Genomic DNA, 23,758 nt, shown 5'->3' with positions numbered 1-23,758 from the left:
TCTTCATTAAAAAGTTTAGCAAAATACTTCATCCACCTTTGTTGAATATCATCTTCTAAGAAAATTATTTTTTTGATTTTCATCTTTAATACACTTCACTTGAACTAAATCCTTACTACTCTTATCTATTTGTTTGGTTAACTTATACATATATCTTTCTCTCTCCTTAATATCTAATCTATTATATAAATCATTAAAAGCTAAGCTCTTTGCATCGCAAATAGCTTTCTTACATTCCTTACCAGCCTCTTTATAGCTTTCCTAATTATCAGAATTTTACATCTAAACCAATTTTTATAACAAATCTTCTTATTTTTTATCTTTTCTTACACATTTGGATTCCACCACCAACTATTTTTACTATTGATAGTTTTTCCCTTTGAAACTCCAAGCATATCTTTTGCAATATTCTTAATATCACCAGCCACTTTTTCCCACATAATATTAGTATCCTCATGCACAGACAGAATCTTAAGATCTAAAATCTTACTCTCAAAAATATTTTTGTTAATATTCTTTAAATGTCCCCATGTAATCCTAGAATATCATTTTACTTTATTTTTTATTATCTGCCCTTTTATCTTAAAGTCCAAAACTAATAATTGATGTTGGGTACATAAATTTTCACTTGGAATAACTTTACAATATTTGGAATCTAAACGATCTTATTTTCTTATAAGAAAATAGTCAATTTGGGTTGTAATATATCTATTTTAATAAGTGATGAGATACTCATTCCTTTTCTTAAATAAGGTATTAGCAATTGAAAAATTATAATCTAAACAAAAATCTAATATGGTTTTGTCACCTTCATTTGTTATTCCAAAATCATAGCCACCATGAATGCTTTTAAAATCATCTACCTTTGTACCAACATGTACATTAAATCTCCTCAATAAAAACTCTTTCTTCTAGAGGTATCTTTTGTACTAAATCTTCTAAGTCATTCCAAAATTTTAATTTAGAACTCATATCCAAACCTACTTGAGGAGCATACACTTATAATATTAACAATCTTATCATCAACAACAATCTTTAAAGTTATAATTCTATCTCCAAACCTATTAATTTTTATAACATTATCCTTCAAACTCTTATTTATAATAACACCTACACTATTTCTAGTATGACTCATAACCGAATACCAAAGTTTAAATCCTAAATTATCAATTTCCTTAGCCTTCTCTCCAACCCATTTAGTTTCCTGAATGCACAAAATATTTATCTTCCTATGAATCATAATATCTATTAATTCCATTAATTTTCCTGTAAGGGAACCTATATTCCAAGTCCCTATCCTAATTTTAGTTTCATGGACTAGCTTCTTTGCCCACATCCGTCCTTGATGTGGGAATCCTTGCCTATTTAACACTGCACCCGGGCGCCGGTGCAGCGGCCCTCGCACACTTGTCACTGTATTCAGGCCATATAGCGTGTCGCTTCCAGGGGACGCCCTAGCATTAACACAATTTCTTAAAGGATTCATGTTATTATTATTCGACAAGTTTTACGCTGGCTGTCGACTACCTAACGTAACCCTCCACTTTTCCTGGTTGAAGTCTGTACACTATTTTGAAAAATTTGCTGGCTTTAACTTTTTTCAGAATCCTGTTAAACATTGTAAAATGCTGTGTGACTTAAAAAGTTTTTTGCAATATAGCCTGTCTATGCCATAGTTTGATTGAAGCAGTATTGTGAGAGGATACAATGTTACTCCACTTAAAGTTCCGCCAATCATGGAGTACAATCTTTTAGGCTGCCCCCTTTTTTTCTACATGTGGAAGTCCCTTGGTTGGTTAATTCGATAGGCAATTTGGTCTATCAATTGCATTAGCCCACCTGTGCAGGGTTGGGGCATGCAGCCTTTTGTTTGCTTTGCAGAGAGGCTATCTTCACGATTGAGATCATAATGGAAACAACTTAACCAGTTCTTTATGTCCACCTTTTGATAGAACAACAAACAAATAAAAAAATTATTGTATTTTCCTAATAGTAATATTCTCATTTTATTTAATAATTGACTTCCATCAATTGCAGAAGAAAATGATTTTTTTTTTTTGCTTAGCTTTGGCATGCTAATTGCTATTCCTCATTTGGATTTCCTTTGTGTTAGGTGACCCCTGCTGGATATGCAATGATGACACATATGTTATCCTCCCTCTCACAAGGAAAGTTGCTGGTGATACTTGAGGGAGGGTGTGTGGTCTTATATGCTTGTTTAGTTGTTCATTATCAAGTGTAGCAATTTTAACCTGTTTGTTTTTCATTTCTTTGTGCAGCTATAACCTACGCTCCATATCATCTTCAGCTACAGCAGTTATTAAGGTAGTTATGCATCATCTATGCTGAGTTTATGCTGACCTTGGAACAACAACTCTCTGAATTATGCAGCAAAGACTGTTAAAGAGATTTTCAGTAAAACATTTTATTATGGATTCTATGTCGATTATAGTTGGCTTTGATATTGGAAGTGGCATCATCATCATCTGGAGTCGGTTTGTCTCTTCTGACTATGCTGATACACCTTTAACTCATTAAGTGATGAAGTATGTGAACAATAAATTAGGTAAAGAGACTAAGAATGATTAACAAGATAATCAAATGAGAGCATGAAAGTTCTAAAAACTACACGTTGTTTGAAATTCATAACTATCATAGTCTAAATGTTAAAATTTTAGGATTTATATTAATGAACATAATTATAGGTTTAAATGATTTGGGCATTAGATAAAATTTATGATCAATCATATCATATGTGATGATGATTTGAGTATTTGATCATGAAAAGATCAAAGGGATCATGTTCGTTGAAATTTTAACAATACGATCTCTTTATGGGGATTAACAGTAGTTTTGATATTTATATCAAAAAGAATGTTGCCATGAATTCATAGGCACTATTGCATCGTCTACAAGACATCATATGAGGGAGATCAATTCCTTGGAAGCCGGACCATTGGATTGAAATTTAGATTACAACAGATAATATTAAATTTGAATTTTTAAACTTGTTTAGATAAGCTTATTTTTTAATGTATAATTTAGGATTAGGATAAATCTAGCTGGAATTATGTTTATAGTTCAATTTATGTGGGTTGTTATCATAGATGGGGTCCTTTTTTTGGTGGGGTTTGTTTAGTTATTGATTGGATCAATCCCTACTGTCATTGCCTATTTATAAGTCTGGAATTATGTAGAAAATCAAAAATAGTTCTTCCTCCCATCCTCTCTATTTCAGCTGAAGAGCAAAATTGCTTGGTACTATAACCAAAGCGCTTGGTGCTGTTGCAACGTTTGATTACTATAACTACAGGCTTAGTACTGTAGCAGCATCTGCTTGCTTCTTTCTAGCAGCTGTTTTGCCCTTTGTTTATTGTTTTACTCTATGCTTTGACAAAATGCTGCTGCCATCAATATCCCCCCTATCCAGGACCTGAAAAATGTTTCGGGTAATGTTTTCAGCAAAAACTGCAATCTGATTACTTTTTTCCAGCAATGCAGAAAAAGAATTCTATAATTGGTTTTGCTGTTTAGTGGATGCAAACTCAAAACAGAGAGAACTTGCTGTTTCGGGCAAGTAGGAGAAAAAAGTGAAATTGGAAAAGTTTTCAAAGTATCTTTAATTTATTGACAGATCAATAGGCTATGTCTAGAAAAACTCTTAAAATTTTTCCAAATCTATTGTAGCTTTTCAAAAACATTGAAAGACCTATAGGATGAGTAAATACTCTAAACAAGGCCAAGTTTCTCCAGAACTCAAGTCTACCCATTTTAAGTGTCATCTGCAAACCCCCTAAACCCTTAAGATTCAATGATGTTTTAAGATTAAGACATGATCAATGCACTACCAAGATTATTGAATACGCTTATTAGTCTCCTCCGCATACTTTCTAACTTTCAATCGTTATCTTAATACTAGTTTTAATGCCTTCAATAAAACACTCTACCCCTCTTTTCATTGTGTGCTTGCATCTCACTGTGTCTCCCAATCAGTGGTTTTCCTTGTGGTTGTGATGCTTTGAATTCATTTTCTTTTAGAAAAAATACTCGTTGTGCGCAAAAATATTCAGTGTGAGATATTTTTGTGCTCGTCATTTGGCTGAGGCAACAAGTCTTTTGAGCCCAAGATGGATTTGCAATCCTAGATGAGCCATCTCACCCCTTCTAACCTCCTGTCCTCTCTCCAATATTTCATTTAATTGATCCATTGTAGTTCTAGTGTAAAGTAAATAGGAATCAGAGTTTCTCTCCTGCTTCATTTGTTTTTGTTCACCACATATGGTCTTTCATGCTTGATAAATCCAAAGAAAAAGACTCAATATAGACTTGTCAGAGAATCTTAAGAGGATCTTGAATTGCATCATGGTATAATGCTTGGCACCACTCTTTAATTGAGTTCTATATTGACTTGATATTCATACTAAAGGACCTTATGTAATTATTTTCATATGATATAATTTTGATATTTGAAATATTTTTTGAACCGAGTGGAAATTTAAAAAGAATAAATACATCTTTTAGATGACAAAGGGATTAAGATTTGTTGAACAAAGGCTGAGTACATGAGATGATATGGCTATCCAATACCCGAGACTTTAAGGAAAGTTAGGCCCTAAATTGAAATAGCTATATCAATAAAGTTAGTTTAACCATATGGAATGCATTTGAAGAGTATATATTGCTAATCATTATATTAAGTTGTGCTGGATAAAATAATCATTTTTTGTTAGTCTTGAGAGTACACCTAGGATAGGGTGAGCGTGTGAATTAGGTGATAAATTTTTTTGATTAAAACTAACTAAATCAAATAAGTAAATAAGAGTAGAGTCACATCTGAAAATGGTGTGCGACAATCAATTCTAGGAAACAAGCCACACATAAGCACTAGATTTATTGTTTTCAGCTTATAGTTAAGCTTTGACCACTCATCAAGCTCCTGCTTGAAAAGTTCACTAAATGTATTCATCAACTATGATTGACAAAATTGTTACAAACTTTCCCTTCTTTTTACAGCTATGGGAACTTGATCTTTTTTCTAGGGTTTTAGACCAACCCTTATAGCAGCGTTTTTTCATTGGCTGAAAGTCAATTCACAAGTTCTTTTGTTGGACTTTTCCTCATGCGAACACAAATAAACAACATGAAGCTAGAAACAAGCACACATATATATATATGGAAAATGATCATAATGCTCCTTTGATTCTTTGACCAAAATAGTCCCAACTTTTACAATATTGCCTCAAGATGGCTTTAAAAGAGAAAGCTTAAGTGGCTTATGAGAAAATTGGAGCATGGTAACTATTTGTTTAATAATAGTTATGTTATCCTGCATCTTTCATTTATGAAGAATATTAAATACTCATGCTAATCATTATCTTTGAATTGTTATATGATGCTTTTATAGACTTTGACATATTTATATCATTAAGTCGTTATCTAGATGGTTGACCATAATAATCATTGATAGAATCTAACATTGAATTCATCAACGACCACTCAATATAGGTCGAACCATTCAAATTTTCCAGTATCGGGAATTCTTTTTCATTTATTTAGTAAAGCTCATCTCGTCATAACTTTTACATCTTCTTGCACAAGCCATCAGTCTGTCTACTTTCTTATATTGCACGGCCTTTCTTAGTATTTCTTTAAATTTTAACTTCATTATTTTAAACTTTTACTTTTCATTTTCCTTAGTTGAAATATATATATACTAAAATATGATACATATAAAAGTCTGTTTGAATACTCATTTATGAAATTAATTTGAAATCATTTGAATCAACGCTCATATAACATGCATTGAACCTTTTGATAATCTGAAGCTTTTTTAGCATGCTCAAGATGAAGAAATTCTACAAGCGCATACATAACTGATCAAGATAATCATAAAAATATGCAAACATTAGACCTATGAACAATTTTCCTCTTTTATTAGAAATTGCGTATCTCAGTGAAACTATTGGGTTCTCATCTTGAAGGATTTTCTTATTTTATCTCTCCGAAGTCGTGACCTTTCTTAAATAACATAAGATAATGATTTTATAAATTTATAACATTTCCTAAATTAACAATCCGATCTTATACAAAATAATCTCAAAGTGTTAATTTTTACTTAAAAGTACTTTTAAGTCTTTTAAGCCTACTACTCTGCCAATCTTAATTCATTGGAGAAAAGACGAAAATCCCAAAATTCTTCACCCAACTTAAGCTGCCTCTCTCTCTTTGTTTTTTTTTTCCCTTCTTTTTCTTCTTTATTCTTCTCGTTTTCTTTTTCAGGCTGCAGCATTTCTCTGTTTCTGCCTTCAGTAGTTGGCTACGGAATGAGAAAAGTAAATAGAGTGCTTATGTTTAGATAATTTAACAGTTATTTAACTAATTCTGTAATTTAATAATTTTACTATAAATCTCGTGTCTTTTATGTGTGGTTTGTTGTCGTTATATGTCTTTTATGTGTGGTTTGTTGTCACATAACGATTTACCACATCCTCTCTTTTATGAATTTTGCATTTGTTTCACAGTATTCTTTGATGTGATTTTGCTCTCATTAGGCTGTTTGTTTTACACAGATTTAATTGAAATTTTTCTGTCACCCAATTCAACCACTTTACGCCTCTTAGATGTACTCGTTGGGACAAAAATGAGAACATATTGTTTGTCATCATTAAAATCAATGATCAACGTTTCTAAGTTCCGTTATATTTTTAAAAAACTTGTTAAAAAGTTACAATTAACTGTATAAATTTGTGATAGGATGTTAATGCAGAAATTAAGAAATTCTTGGCTGAGTTTGCAAATTTCAGCAAGGATCAAGCAGATTTTGAAAGAAATCTATTGGTAAGACACTAGAGGACTTGATAATTGATAGAAAAATAAAAAAAAAATTAACAAAATGCAATGGTTCTCCGATTCGAGAGAAAGATCTGGCTCTCCAAATCTCTAGCCGGCGGCTAGAGCCCAAACACCTAAGAGAAAAACCATAAAATCAACAAACAATCACATAACCCTAACCCTAATATTTTCCCTCCTATTAGAGAATACAAAATAAACGCATAATTACTAAACATCCCTTCCTTGATTAATGTACCTCCAAAATCGCCCCCTCCTATTTGAATTTGCCATCAAAGCATGGGCACAACAAGGGGAGGCCAGCTGCTCCCTGTCTGCCTGGAATAAATCAGGAGCCGACCCTAGCTTGGGGCCGAGTAGACCGGTCCATCTTGGACCAGACAATCAATACCCCCCTCCCAAAGAACCACCTTGTCCTCAAGGTGGAAGGACGGAAATTGGTGTTTCATCCGCTCATATGGCTCCTTACTTCATCCTTCCCCCTATCGTACTCCTACCATCTCCAGTGGTTCCAGAAACACCTTTAAGTCCTCTATCAGCATCACTGGTAGCTTCACTGGTAGCTCTGCAATTGTTGTGTTCTCCCCTATAGCTCTCCTTAACTGTGATACGTGGAAGACTGGATGTATGGTTGTAGTCGGTGGTAGCTTCAGTCAATATGTCACTGCTCCAATCCTCTCCATTATCTCTAAAGGGCCAAAGTATCATGGGGCCAACTTCTCATTTCTCCTACTAGCCACGATCCGCTGCCTATAAGGAGCTTCACCTTATCCCCTACCTCAAACTGAATGTCTTTCTTGTGGCCTCAAACTGAATGTCTTTCTTGTGCTCATCAATGTGCCTTTTCATAATTTGTTGGGCTATCAATAAATGTCTTTTTAGTTCCTCTAATATCTTGTCCAGCTCCTCCAGGTACTGCTCCATTGAAAAGACTAACGTGCTACCCTGCCCAAAGTGCATCAAGTGAGGCGAATCCATTGCATACAATACTTTAAAAGAAGTCATTTGGGATGATGAATAGTACGATGTGTTGTACCAATATTCCACCCACGCCAACCACTTAGCCCACATCTGAGATGTCTCTTAAGCAAAACATCACAGATATATCTCTAAACTTCTATTGAACACCTTCGTCTGCCCATCAGTTTGAGGGTGGTAAGTGGTGCTCCTTTTAAGCAAAATCCCCTGCAACCTGAATAGCTCCCTCCAAAAGTGACTGAGGAACACCTTATCTTGATCAAATACTATAGACTCTGGTATCCCGTATAATCTGACCACCACCTCTCTAATAAAAGCTTATGCCATAATTACTACTACATACTATGTAAGGATGTCGTAGATGAATGAAATGAGCATATTTGCTTAGTCTGTCCACTACCACCAGAATAACTGTGAACTCTTCATATCGCGATAGCCCGTCTATGAAATCCATGGAAATCTCTACTCATACTTTGCCTGGGAATGTCAATGGCTGTAATAGCCCCCATGAAGTCATTGCCATATGCTTGTTCCGCTAACACACCTCAAACCTGGCCACCACTTCTTTGACATCCTTGTGCATCCTCTTCCATTATAATTCACATCCAATATTATATATGTCTTATGTACACCTGAATGGCCCCCAACAGAGCTCTCGTGGAACTCCTGCAACAGGTGTGGGATATGAATTGAGGTTTCTGGCATTACAAACCTCCCATAATATAGAAATCTCTCCCCATTTACTGAATAGCCTAGGTGGCTACTCCCATCTTTCAATAGGTCCTCTCTGATCTTTCCCAGCTCTTGGTCCTGCATACTCTCTTCCTTAATGGCTCCTAATCCAACATGAGCAGAATCGAAATGGCCATCTCCTGGAGTTCCCCCACACATCTAGACAAGGCATCAACTATCTTATTTCCCAACCCCAGTCTATATTGTATCTCAAAATCGCATCCCATCAACTTTGATAGCCACCTCAGATGCTCCTCGGTCGCCATCATCTGCTCTAGTAAGTACTTCAAACTCATCTGGTCGGTCATGACAATGAAATGTCGACCCAGCAGGTACGGGCGCCATTTATGAATAACCAATACAATGGTTATTAATTCTCTCTCGTAAACTGACTTTAGCCTAGCTCTAGTCGTTAATACCTGACTGAAGTAGGCTATGGGTCTGGGATTTTGCATGAGCACTACCCCCAACCCATTCCCTCAAGCATCAGTTTCCTCCATGAACATCTGGCTGAAATTAGGTAATGTTATGATTGGAATTGTAGTCATGGCAATCTTTAATCTCTCAAAGGCCTGAGTAGCTGCCTCTCCCCACAAGAAGTTATCCTTCTTTAGCTTCTCTGTCAAAGGCCAAGCAATGGTGTTGTATCCATTCACAAACCTCCTGTAGTACCCTGTCAATCCTAGGAATCCCCTTAGCTCCCTCAGGTTCCTAGGTAGAAGCCACTTCAGTATTGCCTCGATCTTGGCCTCATCGGCGGCCACCCCTTCTTGGGCCACATGCCCCAAGTACTCCACACTCGTTGTGCAAAGCACCACTTCTTGAAATTGTCCCTTAGTTGATGTTCCTATAACACCTCTAAGACCGCCCTTAGATGCTCCAAATGCTCCTCATTGGTCTTGCTATACACTAAGATGTCTCCAAATAAGGACAAACTTTCTGAGGTATGGCCGGAATACTTTGTTCATGAGGGATTGGAAGGTACCAGAGGCGTTGTTGAAACTTAGGGCTGCAAATGAACCTAGCCGAGTCGAGCTTTAGCTTGTTCGAGTTCAAGCTCGTTTGCTAGATCTCTATTCGAGCTCGGTTTGATAAGAACCGAGCATTTTTTTACCTTTGTTCAAACTCAAGCTCATTTAAAAAGAATTAGCTCGAGCTCGATTCATGTTCAAAATCAGGCTTTTTTACAAGAGCTTATCGATCCGCTCGTTAAGGAAAAGTCACCCTGGCTCGCAAACAAGAAGTAGAACCCGTTGGCTCGCTCGCTCGCCTTCCTTCCCGCTTCACTCAATTGTTCACTTTGGTTTTTTTTATAGAGTGAAAAAAAAAACTTTTTGCGGTGTGGTACTAAGTGACTAACGCGTGAATAGGAGCGACTGAGCGGGAGCAGGAAATTTATTTTTTTGGGAAAATGCGAGATCAGGAGAAGTGAGTGACTGGGTGGGACTTTTTTAAAATTTTAATAAATTTTATTATTAAAGTGAGCGGGCAGTAGGCTCAAATAAAAAAAACTTAAATTGTTATTAATTATTAACTAAATAATTGTTATTAGTAAATAAATGATAAGTAATGATATTAATGAGAATTAATCGAGTTCTTTGTTCACGAGCTTCTTATCGAGCTTCATATTGAGTATGTTTACGAGCTTTAATCGATCATGTTCACGAACCTATTTGAGCCAAATGCATTGTTGTTCAAGTTTGTTTATTAACACATCGAGTATTTACAAAGTGTTCTAGCTTGTTCAAGTAACTAATTAAACGATCATGAACGAGCTCATATCAAGCCGAGCCTCGAGTAGTTTGTCGAACGCTCGGTTCGCTTGTAGCTCTATTTAAACTAAACGGCATCGCCAAGAACGTATAATGGCCCTCGTGTGTCCTAAAAGCTATCTTCGGAACATCTTTCTCTCTCATCCTAATCTAATGGTATTCGTACTTCAGGTTTATCTTCATGAATACTGTCACTCCAAAAAGCTCGTCTAGTAGCTTATCTATCATTGGAATAGGAAACTTGTCTAGCACAGTCTTCTTATTCAGTGCCCGATAATCCACACTAAATCGCCAACTCTCATCCTTCTTTTTAACCAGAAAAACGGTGCTAGAAAAGAGGCTCATGCTCGGCCTGATGATCCCAGCCTCCAATATTTCCCGAATTAGTTTTTCAATCTCATCCTTCTAAATATGGGGGTAGCGGGGTAAGGTTTGACATTGATCAGTGATACCCCCTCCCTCAGTGTAATGGCATGCTCCTGTCCACTCTGTTGTGGTAATCCCTGAGGCGGATGAAAAACTTCACGCAATTGTTGTATAATCAGTTGGACTAAAAGAGGGATGTCCCCTCCTTCCTCCCTTTTGATCCCCTCCAAGCTCTGTAACTCCACCAGAAATCCTCCTCCCTCCTTCTAGATGACGCTTACCGTGGTTTTTAATGACACCATGACTTTGGAGAGTCCCGCATCTCCTTTAATTGCCACCTTCCTCCCTTTCATCATCAGCTCCATGGTCAACATCTCCCAATTTACCTTGGTATCCCCCAAGGTTTGTAGCTATTTTACTCCCAAGATGACATCAGTGCTTCCCAGCTCCAATGGGAGAAATTCCTCTCTCAGATGGATCCTCTGTATATTCAAAACCACTCTCCTACACACTCCTCTACCTGTCTCCATCTTCCCTGTCCCCATCATCACCTCATAGCATCTTGCATCCACCAGTTTCAGCCTCAATTGGTCTACAACCCGGTTGGAGATGAAGTTGTGGGTGGCCCCACTGTTTATTAGCACCACTACCTTCTAGCCTGCTATTTTTCCTCTCACCTTCATAGTGTGATTCGAAGTGGATCCCATCACTGAGTTCAGGGATACCTCAGCCATGTCTAAATGTAGCTTTTCTTCCTCTGCCGATGTCTCACTCCCACCTCGCACTTTAACTTCCTCATCACAGACGATGAGAACCTGAAGAGTTCGGTCCTTACATCTATGCTCTGTGTGTACTTCTCATCACATCGAAAACATAACCCATTTGCTCGCTCCTCCTACACATCCGCCTCTCTTAGTCGCTTGAAGTTGCCTCCCGGGCTAACTCCACCACTCTTCTCCGTAGGAGCTTCTCTCTAGAAGGTTAGTGTTTGGGTTCTGAGCGCTAGCATTCTAGGGGTACTCCGATATGCCCCTCCCATGATGTTGCTTCTGATGGTTTTTTCTGTCTTACATTTTTCCTCCACCATCTGCGCCAGCTCCATCGTCTCTCTCAGCCCACTAGACCTCAGTACCCTGAGTTTGGCCCGTATGTCCTCCCTCAGTCCCTTCATAAAATTCCCCTCCAATCTTTCCTCAGAGATCCCCCTCAATCTCCCTAACCCAGTACTCCATATTCCATAATTGTCCCATCCTGAGTTAGAGCAAAGAACTGCTCGTGGAGGTCCCCATCTCGGAAACGTTTCAACAAGCACTCCTTGAATTCTCCCCATGAATAGATCGAACACCTTTCCTGCCTTCATTGGAACCAGCTATTACTTTCCCTTCCAAAACATAGACCTACCGCTATGAGTTTCTCCCTATTAGTCAGCCCATTGATGGCAAAATAACGTTCAACCGCTATGAGTTTCTCCCTATTAGTTAGCCCATTGATGGCAAAATAGCGTTCAACCCGGTACACCCAACCTTGAGCATCCTCTCCTTCAAAGACCAACATCTTTAGCTTCCTTGCCCGCACATCAATACCCCATTGGTTTATTCCCTGTTGTTTCCCCCGGTGTAGTAGTGGTATGTTTCTCTTCCTCTCTTGGTTGGTTTTGATCCCATGGCTCCCCCCAACCATGCCCTTCTCCAGTCCACCTCTCCCCATGCCTGGGTAACCTTCCAAAAGAGTTAACTTCTCTCCTTATTACTGTCCTCCCTTTGGAATAACCCAATCCGCCCACCAACGGGGCTCATACGGCAGTCCTTAATGGAAGACACTCTCCAATTCATCGCCGTCCTTCTGGATCTCCCTTCCTCGTGGTTCCCCCCTAGGGATCGCCGGTGATGCTTTCAATTGCATCTCAAGCATCTTTTTCATCATCTCTTCAAAGTTTCCAAAGCAATTCTTGATGGCCGATAGTCTTCCTTCCACCCCGGAATATTTTTCCTCTACTACGGTCTTGAGTTGCTCCATTTCACCCACAAACACATCCATCTTCTTTGCTTCCATTGATTGGATATAGGTCCCAATTCACAAAATAGCGACAAAAACTTGTTTTCCCTCCCAAGAAAGTTCTCCGATACCAATTTGATAGGATATTAGTGCAGAAATTAAGAAATTCTTGGCTGAGTTTGCAAATTTCACCAAGGATCAAGCAGATTTTGATAGAAGTCCCTATGTAAGACACTAGGGGACTTGATAATTGATAGGAAAATAGAAGAAAAACAACACAATACAATGGATCTTCGATTCGAGAGGTGGATCCATCTCTTCAAATCTCTAGCAGAGCCCAAACACCTAAGAGAAAAACCAGAAAATCAGCAAACAGTCACGTAACCCTAACACTAATCCCTTCCCTTCTATTAGAGAATACAAAATAAAAGCATAATTACTAAACATCCCTTGATTAATATTCCTCCAAAACCACCCCCTCATATTTGAATTTACCATCAAAGCATGGCCCCATAAGGGGGGGGGGCCAGCTATTCCCTGTCTGCCTGGAGTAAACTAGGAGCTAGCCCTGGTTTGGGGCCGGCTGGCCCGGTCTATCAATTTGTTATGTAGATTAGAGATGATATAATCTTCATTACAATATGCTTAATTTTTTATGGCCCATGCCCTCTACTCCATGACTAGATTTGCTATTTGTTCTTCTATATTACTGAACTCATTGTCTTCATCCTCAAGATTTACTACTTCAGAACTTGAAAGTCCTTCAACTATATTTGATCTAATTTATTTGAGTCATCGTTTCTTTTATAACTCTTGATGGTCTTTTCATCTTATTCTTTATCAAATCAACACAAAAATTCAACGATTGAAGTAGTAGCACCAATGTCTCATAATCATAGACAATACTTGCCTCATGGACAATGAAAATTAAGATATGGCCCTTTCATATGCACTCCTGAGGAGCACCACTTGCTTGGGAGTTGTGCTTTCTACACTTATTCGTGATGGCTAGGAGATCACTCAACTTACTATAACAACGAGTGGATGTGAAATTAAGGACTATTAAATATTATTAGGAACTTAAGTCCCATACAGTTGCGATAAGTTTAAGCATTTAGATATCTTATACAAATTTATTGTTTATAGAACAGGGCAAAACTTTAGAGTTAAGTTGGATTGTCAAAAAGTATTTATTTAGGAGTACTATGCAGCATGTGAACATTGAGTATCATGGAGATTTATTGATAAGTTTTATAAAACTATAGCACAATATTGATCCAGAAACTAAAAACAAAGATGTCGTCGATGTGCATGATGAGCGTACAAGTAATAAGAATGTTAAGATGAATGTGTCGTAATTTAAGAAATAATAAATTTAATATGATTATTAATATAGGAAAAGTGGAAGTAGCATCTATTGAAGATTTGATAGTGAAAATGGAGTTGAGTTATTTGGGCATGTACAATGATGAAGGGTAAAAGATGCACATGGTTGATCGAAGGTAAAATGACTAGAAGTTGTAAAAATTTAGGCTTCATTTAGGGCAGCTTTTGGCCACTGCTTACATAATTTTTTTATTAGAAAGCAGCAAGAAAATTGCCTCAAATGAAACCTTAGTTGTATGAAATAAAGCTAGCAATTTATGTTGCAATCAATAAAAATGAATAGAGAATGGGGATTTGCAAAGCCACCCAAATAATCGGGAGAAGGTTTATGATGATTTTATTTTTAATTTTTTTTTCTTTTATCAATGTGTATGTTTTATATTAAGAAGCTTTTAACTTTCTTATTTCTTCTCGCAGTCTGTTTATCCACTTAAGTATTTGATTCTCTTTATTCTTGCTTATCTTCTGATTCATGTCTTTTATTGTTCCAGGTGTTGCTCGGTGAAATTCCAAGATATGATATGTCTGATGTCAAGCCTTCCAAAGCAGGCCTTGAAACTGTCCTGCAGGTTCTGAAAATTCAGATGAAGTTTTGGCCCATTCTGGGAACAAAATTTGAGGCTTTGCGTGCAGAGTGGAAATTGGTTGCTTCAAACAGGAGTAAGTGACAAAGCCTTACATGCATCGTGCATTTTTAAATAACGCTCATACTTGAACAGCTGCATGATGTGCACATTTATGTGCCCAAAAGTATGATTAATTAATGATGAAGTTAAGAAGTGAAATGTCATGACACAGCCGGAAGTTCGAATTAACGAGACAGGAACAGATAGCCAGATGGTTGATTAAATTCCATTTGTTAAAACTATCTCTAATAAATTGAAAGAGCCATAAACTGAAAGAGCCACTAAAATCTCAAAATATTGAAAATAAAATGAATTAAATACCTTTCTTTCGAAGCGCCGCGCCTACGATACACATTATCTTCTCTTCTACTCATTTTAAGTTAATCAATTAATACCATTGAATGTTATTGGAAACAAAAGTGAGTTATAAAAAAATCAGTGAATAAATCATGCTTTTAAATTACAGTAACACAAGATATTAGGAATAATATGCAAGATCTTTTCAAAAAAATAATTTAATCTATTTAAGATTCATATCAAAACATGATCATCTATATTATGCATATATCAAATTTGTCACATATATCGTATCTTTATCCTTTCTTAATAATACAACAGTCGTATGTGACACTGTCTAAAATAGTATCAATAAAGGTACTTTTTTCCATTTTATTTTTCTTTTCTATAATCTTTTTCATTTACGTGCACATGTACATTGCATCCCCAGCCAATACCATAAGAGGTGTGCTCTATCAGTGAATATGCACATACAAGTATTTCTATATAGTCATTTCATTCATTTATCATTCAATAACTTTCTATAGTACATATGTTGAATACTCATTGCTAACTATGAAACAATTGATTATGATTATTCAAAAAGAAAAAATGCTATAATTTTATAATTATCATTAACTATCCAATATCAATTAATTCAATGAACTTAAATTAAATAAAGCATACAACAACTACATCAAGCCTGTGTCCCACTACGTAGGGTCAGCTAAATGAATCTTTTTTCTCCATTGTGTCCTTTTAAAAGTCAAATTCTCGTTTAACTTTAATAAAGAAATATCATTTCTAATACTTTCTAACCAAGTCTTTTTAGGTCTACCTCTACCTTTCTTAATATAGGTCAAATCTAATACATATAATTTACTAACCGGGTCATCGGAAGGCCGACGTTTTATGTGACCAAACCTCTAAAGAGACTGAGCATCCTCAACTCTACAATACTTAGTATTATGATTCTCTTTTAATGGCCAACATTCGACACCATAAAGCATTGCAAGTCTTACCACCATCTTATAGAATTTCCCTTAAGTTTGAGGGGGACTTTTCGATCACACAACAAGCCCGATGCATTCTTCCACTTCAACCATCCAACTTGAATTATGCTGATAATATCTCCATCTATTTCATCATCACTCTGAACAATAGATCCAAGATATTTAAAACGTGTACTCTTATTGATGACTTGATCGCCCAAAGTCACAATCCCCTCACTAGGTTTATTACTACTAAAATTACACTCCATATATTTTGTTTTAGATCTACTCAAGAGAAAACCTTTAGACTCTAAGGTTGACCTCTATAATTCAAGTTTACCTTCAACTCCCTCTCTAGTCTTTTCAATAAGAAGAATATCATCAGCAAAAAGCATACACCAAGGTACATCCTCTTGCAAATGTCTAGTGAGAACATCCATGACTAAAGCGAAAATGTTATGGGCTTAAGGCTGATCATTGATGTAATCCAACCGAAATAGGAAAATACTTATGCAAATCACCTTGTGTTTGAACACCAGTAATAGTTCTTGCATACATATCTTTAATGATTTGAATATAAGCATTATTAACTCCTTTCTTTTTAAGAACTCTCCATAGCACTTCTCTTGGAAGTTTATCATAATGTTTTCTCTAAATCAATAAATCTAATATGTAGATTCTCCTTATTCTCTCTATATTTCTCCATCAAATCTCTCAATAAATGTATGGCTTCTATAGTAGACCTACTCGGCATGAATCCAAATTGATTTTGAGAAACATTAGTATCACGCCGCAATCTACGCTCCATAAATCGCTCCCATAGTTTTAAAGTATGACACATTAACTTAATTCCTCTATACTTCACACAATCTTGTGCATTCATTTTATTCTTAAAAATAGGAATCAACACACTCATTCTCCACTCATCTGGCATCTTTTTAGTCTTCAATATAGTATTAAAAAGTATAGTAAGCTAAGAAATTTTTTCTTCTCCTAAGCATTTTCACACCTCTATTGGAATATCATCAGGTCTAATAGCTTTACCACACTTCATTTTCTTTGAACACTGCCGTTGTCAGGTCGCAAGTCCTGGATGAGAAAAGTAAAGGGTTGCATTAGGCAGTCAACAAACAGCGTAAAATTTGTTGAATAATCATGAGATAAATTAAAGAAAGCATTGTTACTATAAATAAAAGCATGAAAACTCACCTTGGAATCAGATGCATTAACAATTCACCTTAATTATCATTTCATTGATACCAACTTAACACCTATATAAAGGCCTTCTCGTTTAAATTTTAATTAATAATTGCTCTTACTCTCTCTAATTAATTAGTTAATTCACTAATTAGAATTGATTAATGTTAATATTTTCTAAGTTATTTAAAGATATAAATTTTAAATTAAACTTCTTTAATTGTATTTATTAATTTATTCTATTAAAATCTATAAATTTTAAATAATTAATTTTACTAATAATTATGTATTAGATTAATTCCTTATTCTTTATTTCAAACATTCTTTCTTTCTCTTTTATTAATTTTTCTTTTAAAATTTTATAATATAACTTATTTATATTTCAATAAAATTATCTTGATTTATTATCTACAAAATAAATCCTTATTTATAAATTTAAATTTTAATCTTACCTTTCCAAGTCATGCTTGCCGCTCGATCCCTTACTAGCTTCTTCCTTCTCCCTCAATCTACTCTTCCCTCTCTTCTCTAATTTATAGAGAAGTCCTTCGTCAGTTTCTTCCCCCTCTTTCATCGTCTTCAGTTGATGAAGCCGGCCGCAACCAAAAGACCAAACGACATCGGCGCTCCTTCATCTCATTTAATCTCCTCTCATTCAAAGCCTCTTCTATTTGTACTGTTCAACAAGAGAGAGCGAATCAAGCAGTTTCTTTTTTTCCACCTTGAGGACAAGGTGTCTTTTTGGGAAGGGAGTAATGATAAGCCAGTGGGGCCCACCGGGGTGCTTGGGGAGGCGGAGCAAGTAAAGCGGGGCAGCATAGGGAACAACCAAGTGGGCGACAGCTTGGGGAAGCCAAATGTAGAGCCCAAATCAACATTAATTACCTATCAAATGAGGTGAAAACTTAGGAGGGAATAATGCTGGGGGCTGTTTGAAGAAAGAAGGGGGCAGCAATTGTTGTTCAAAGTAGGTTTCAAGGAGATTCTTCTGTGGGATAGCTGATCTAATTCTCGAAGTGTAGATTAAAGTCATCTTTCTTTTTGGTGTTGAGTTGTAGTGATGTTGTTCTCTGTGTTTATGGATTGTCTTATTGTTTTCTTGTATGAGTGCATTGAATTTATTGTTTTCTATGAATTAAGAGTGGAATTAGTGTTTCTCATCTTTGGGTGTTGTTTTAGTGAACAATCTTCTATTTTCTGGGTTCAAGTCTTACCAGATACCCGCCAAAATCATATGTTATATATTAACTTGTTCCTGTACCATTCTCAAGTTTTATATCTTCAAAATATTTCTCATTTGTTCTCAACTTTTCACTTATATTCTTTGAAAACATTTCCTCTGTTTTTACGGAAAGTCCATGTGTCTAGCCTCTGTTTTTGTTTTTCTTTTCTTTTTTTTTTTTGTGACATGTTGATAATTTTCTGTTCTATCCTGTATTTTTTGACAAACACAATAATGAATGTCTAATTAAGATAAAAGCTGAAATCTTTTTTTTTTATTATTTTGGGTTAATTCCAGGGAAATTTGGGAAGAGGAGGAGATTCTTTTTGGGGCCAATATGGTGGAGATGGGGAGCTAAAAGGTTTGTTTATGAACTACTTTATGGACATAGAAAGATGCGGCGGCATTCAAAGAGGTTCCTTCTATGATTTTGAAGTCTTGAGATGATCAGGGAGAACATCCACTATCTTCCACTGGGAAATTTTTCAGCTTAATTTTGGAACCAAATGCTGATTGACTTTCTGTAAGTTTTAGTTTGGGTCTTTTTAATATGGTTTTGTTTGATTCTCTATAATGACTAATGTGATAGTACTGGAGGGTTAGCATTAGCAGACTTGAATATCTGATGAAATGTGATCAGAATGACCAAATATTGTAGAAAGAGAACCCTTATCTCTGCATTTAATCGTCTTTTCTTTCTCTGACTCCCAAGCAACACATTCAGTGGGCAGGCAGGTACTAGGTTTTGTTCTACGCTTGACTTGTCAATAATATCTGAAAAAAAAAATTGAATTAAAATTTTTTTATTAAAAAATAGTTTTATAAAGTAACAAAAAAGCTGTCCCAAATAAAACCTTAGACTTCGTTTGTGACAACTTTTTCATTGATTCTTAAAATAGCTTTCTAGTACAAAAATTAAGATTTTTGTACTAGAAAACTATTAAGCAGCAGCAAGAAAGCCTTATCAAATGAAGCCTTAGGCTTTATTTGGGACGGTTTTCTTACTACTTCTTAAAGCAGCTTTCTAGTATTAAAATTAAAAATTTTGTATTAAAAAGTTGCTTTATGAAGCAGTAAGAAAGCCGTTTCAAATGAAGCCTTAATGTGGTAGTGTTGTGTGGATATTATTAGCAGGCTTGAATATATGATGAAATGTGACTTTTATTCATCACTCCCCTCTCTAACCATTGAACAGCGTATTCACCATTAATGCTGTCATTAAGTTTTGTTTTGCACTGGACTTGTCAATAATTTCAGGAAAAAAAAATAGCTGATTGCTGATTTATTAGCGTTATAACAGCTATAGTCCTGATTAAAACTTCGGTATTTTGGCTTTGAATTAGGTCTTCGACTTTTCAGCAACTTACTTATGTAACCTCAAGGTTTCATATCAATTTTCTCCTTCTTGCCTCATCTCTCTCATAGTAAGATAGCTTAATTTATGGGTCAGCTTGTGTTTATAATCCAGCTTTTTAAACATTTTAGTTTTAAATACTGTAAACGAAATTCATGAAATTTCTTGGCTGTCACAGTTAAATAGTTTTAAAGTGATTGTACAATTATTATGAAATATATATATATATAGTGATTATTGTAATTTCTTTCTTTTTTTTTAAATAACTCTTGCATATTTAGCTGTAAAAAATATGTGGTTGTATGAGGGAGAGAAGCATTGAAAATGTAGTGTTAGGCTTCATTTGAGGAACTTTTATTACGTCCAGTGTAAGGACGTAGAGGAACATCCGGTTGGAGGTAAAATTCCGCCAAAAACTCGGTATTTGCTTGGTACAACTAGGTATTATTTGATATTAACGAGGAATACAGCTCTTTGAAGACCAATACCGAGTTATACTGAGTTATACCGAGCTGTATCGAGAAATACCGAATTGTACCGAGTTTTTCTAGGAAAAATTCGGTACAACTTTTGTATAACTCGGTATTTCTTGATTTAGCTCGGTATTGGGTCTTCAAATGATGGTATTCCTCGTTATTGTTTGGTATTGCTCGATATTTGCTCGGTACAACTCATTTTTTGACGGGATTTGGCCTCCGACCGGACGTTCCTCTGCGTCCGGTAGGAGGACGTAATAATTGTTCTCATTTGAGATAGCTTTCTTATTATTTTAAAAAGTTGTTATAAAATTTTTTTTACTTTTGTAGAAAATATTTTTCTAGCACATACTGTTTTTTAAAGATATGAAAAAATAGTGTTCGTATATAAATTGAAGTTGCATCTTAAAAAGTAAAATAGTAAGAAAGCTATGACAAACAAAACTTTTGGGATCACTTTCAGTCGGTATTTTTTTCTATTTTCAAAAAAAAATTGTACTAGAAAATTATTTTAGAAATAAGTAAAAAAAATTTCTCAAATGATACCTTAATATGCGGCTTATGAATTATTTTCAATAGTTCATTGCTTTGATGTGAAGTTTTTAATGCTATCAGTAGGGGTGTCAATATATGACACGAATCCAAAACACGATCTATATCCAATCCGGATATTTTGGATTTGGGTCGATCCATTTAACAATGGGTTGAGTTTGGGTTTAATTTTTTTACCTGATTGATATATCCGATCTAGTTTGGGTTAACCTATGAACTTTAAAACAGCTCGTTTGACATGCCCTCACTTTGTCAGATCTCGCATCGCTCGTTGTGCTCACCCTCATAGTCTTGCACTTTCCTGCTTGCTCTCGCTCGTTCACTCTTACCCTCGCAGCCTTGCTAGTTGGACCGCTAGCCCTCATTGGCTTGCTCACATACTTCAAATATTTATTTGATGGTTTAAAATTAATCCCTCAATCATGAATAGTACAATCCAATTGGTGATGGCCACTCAATTTTTAGAAAATTTGAATTTCAAACTTTCAACTTTTAGAGAATAATGGATAGCAATAAAGCACAATAGTAATATGATGAAGTTCTCCTACCACAAAATTTATAATAAGTTGATGATGATCAATTTGATGCCACCTATATAGTGTGTCCTCATCATCCTACAACATCCTCTGCTCCGACACAGCCTCATCAAGATCTCTTGGATATTGTCAATTAAACTCATCTTTCATGTCCTACTTGGCTAAATTTGCCTTCAACAATTCAAATCAACATTGTCTTATTTATGCCCCCACACAATGCTATAGAAGATGAGCCTAAACGCCTTGTTCACAAGAAATTTTTTGAGTGTAAGTACAAATAACTGCTTACCAGACCATTAATGCTCATTGGAAGAAATTTGAGCACTCGTTAAGCCAATGCAATAATTTATGATAATAAATTAATCAAGCTGTCCAATAAAAAAACACAAGCACTGAAGAGATCAAAATGTCATTATTATCAACCTCAACATGAGTCATCCAATTACATCCCACTAAATAGATTTATGATTGATATTCTAATAGAGATTCTAAATTATGAACACCTCTAGTAGCCAAAACCTCTAAAAAATTCAAAGATTGAAACTAGTCTTAATATTAAAGCTTTCATCATTCTAGAAGACATTCAACAAAAGAATTTTCTCAATTGAAATAAGATATTAAACATATGATTCACCAAGGATAGTTGTGCAGTAATGTTAAATGGTTAGCCTCAAAATGAAGGAGATTAGAAAAGTCATGGTAAATGGATTGTTTGAATTATTTAGTAGGAGTGTTGTCACAATATATTTGACTTCATATATAGGGAGAAACTATCATCGAAGCAAACTAAAGAAGTTGAGTATCACCACCAGCTTGGAAACTTTAATTAACATGGTGGGAACAAGTGATCGGATGATTATTTAAAGTTTGTTCGCTAAGGGCATCTCCAACCGAAAACTTCATTTTTCACGGCAAAGTAACGCAAAACTCCAAAATGGCGCGGTGATGCTCCAATCGAACGCCATTTTAGGTGTTTTTGAGAAGGTAACGATCGCCCTCCCTTTCGCGCGTTTTTCCGGTTGAGAGCAAAAAATGGCGTGAGTGAACAGTGCGACGCCAATATTGGCGTCGCACTGTTCATCCGCGATCAAATGGCGTAAAAAATGGCGATCGGTTGGAGCAAAACAAGAATTGCCGTTCGGTTGGAGATGCCCTAAACTTATAACATTAACTTTTTTTAATATGTTAAAACACCCATTACAAACTCCAAATGCATTTTAATGGAAAATATATGAAAACTACTTTTAAAAACTTCCTTTCTCATATAGCATCACGTCTATGATATGTGTTCTCTCCTCTTCCATTCATTTAATTTTTTAAAATAATACATGTATATGTTTATAAAATATATAGGTGAGTCATAACACAACTATGTGAGCACATCATGCTTCTAAATTGTAGTAATATAATGTATTTTGAAAAATATGCATGTGTGTTATAAAATATAATGTAATTCTATTTAAAATTTATTTTTAAAATGACCATAAATATTATGTATATCCATATATAATACATATATCGTATATTTATTATGTTCTATAAATAATATAATCATCACAAAAGACACTGACTAATTTTTGTCAAATAAAATACTCCATGATTTATTTCTTTTTCTAAAACTCTTTACATTTCATTTACGTGAGTACATTACATCCCCAACCAATACAGGTGTACTCCATTTGATTATATGCATGCAAGCATTTATACATAATCATTTTATTTATGTTCTTCATATAATTTCTTATTGTATATATATTGTTGCGGGCTAGAATATACGCGGCGATAGAGTTATAATTCTACGTCTTAGCTTTGCACGGATATCCAGCTCACACACAAAGAACACAATATTTTTTACGTGGAAAACCCGGAAAGGGAAAAAACCACGGGGCCTAGCCCAGTTGAAGATGATTCCACTAAAATTTGAGGAAAGTACAATGGTCTGACTCGTCCTTGAAGACAACCAGATTACAGATATCAACTGAGAGTTTTACAAAAGTCCAACGTCACTCCACTGTCAGGTAGTGGTCCAGCAACACTCCGGTGTCAGACGGTGGATCGGTAATGGCACTTTAGTGTCAGGGGATACTTCAGCTTCGGATGGCACTTCGGCGGTGTTGCGGTAATACTCCGGCGGTGATGCAGCAGCACTCCGGCGGTGGTGCGGCAAGACTACGGCGGTGGTGCGGCAGCACTCCGGCGTCCCTTGGTGGTTCGAGGAGGAGCTAGGCGGCAGGAGCTTTCTTCCTTCTCTTCCTTCTTCTCTCTTGACTTCCTCCCCTTTTCATGAGGAATGAGGGGTCTATTTATAGATTTTCTGGAGTGGCATAGCTTGTAAATAGGTGTGAGATCAGGGGCAAATAGGGAGTGGCTGAATGGATGGCCGATATCGAATCCCATGATCGTGCACTGTTCGTTGGACATTTGAAGGCCTTAGTGATGTCAGAATTCA

The 23,758-nt window shown here is 35.8% G+C and overlaps 1 protein-coding gene across 1 annotated transcript in view; it reads left to right on the top strand.

The window, feature by feature from the left end:
- The window catches only part of LOC110092582 (histone deacetylase 15), a 113,209-nt gene extending 94,114 nt beyond the window's left edge, over window positions 1–19,095 (top strand). The window contains exons 14-17 of the mRNA XM_020817195.2: window positions 2,114–2,196; window positions 2,280–2,325; window positions 14,570–14,738; window positions 18,689–19,095. Of these exons, the coding sequence (XP_020672854.1) occupies window positions 2,114–2,196; window positions 2,280–2,325; window positions 14,570–14,738; window positions 18,689–18,819 (429 nt within the window). The 3' untranslated portion in view covers window positions 18,820–19,095. The remainder of the gene's footprint in view (window positions 1–2,113; window positions 2,197–2,279; window positions 2,326–14,569; window positions 14,739–18,688) is intronic.
- The last annotated feature ends 4,663 nt before the right edge of the window (window positions 19,096–23,758 follow it).

The sequence above is a fragment of the Dendrobium catenatum genome, unplaced genomic scaffold (genome assembly GCF_001605985.2).
Source record: "Dendrobium catenatum unplaced genomic scaffold, ASM160598v2 fragScaff_scaffold_1602, whole genome shotgun sequence".
Taxonomy (NCBI): domain Eukaryota; kingdom Viridiplantae; phylum Streptophyta; class Magnoliopsida; order Asparagales; family Orchidaceae; genus Dendrobium; species Dendrobium catenatum.
This window is presented reverse-complemented; position numbering and strand designations above follow the sequence as displayed.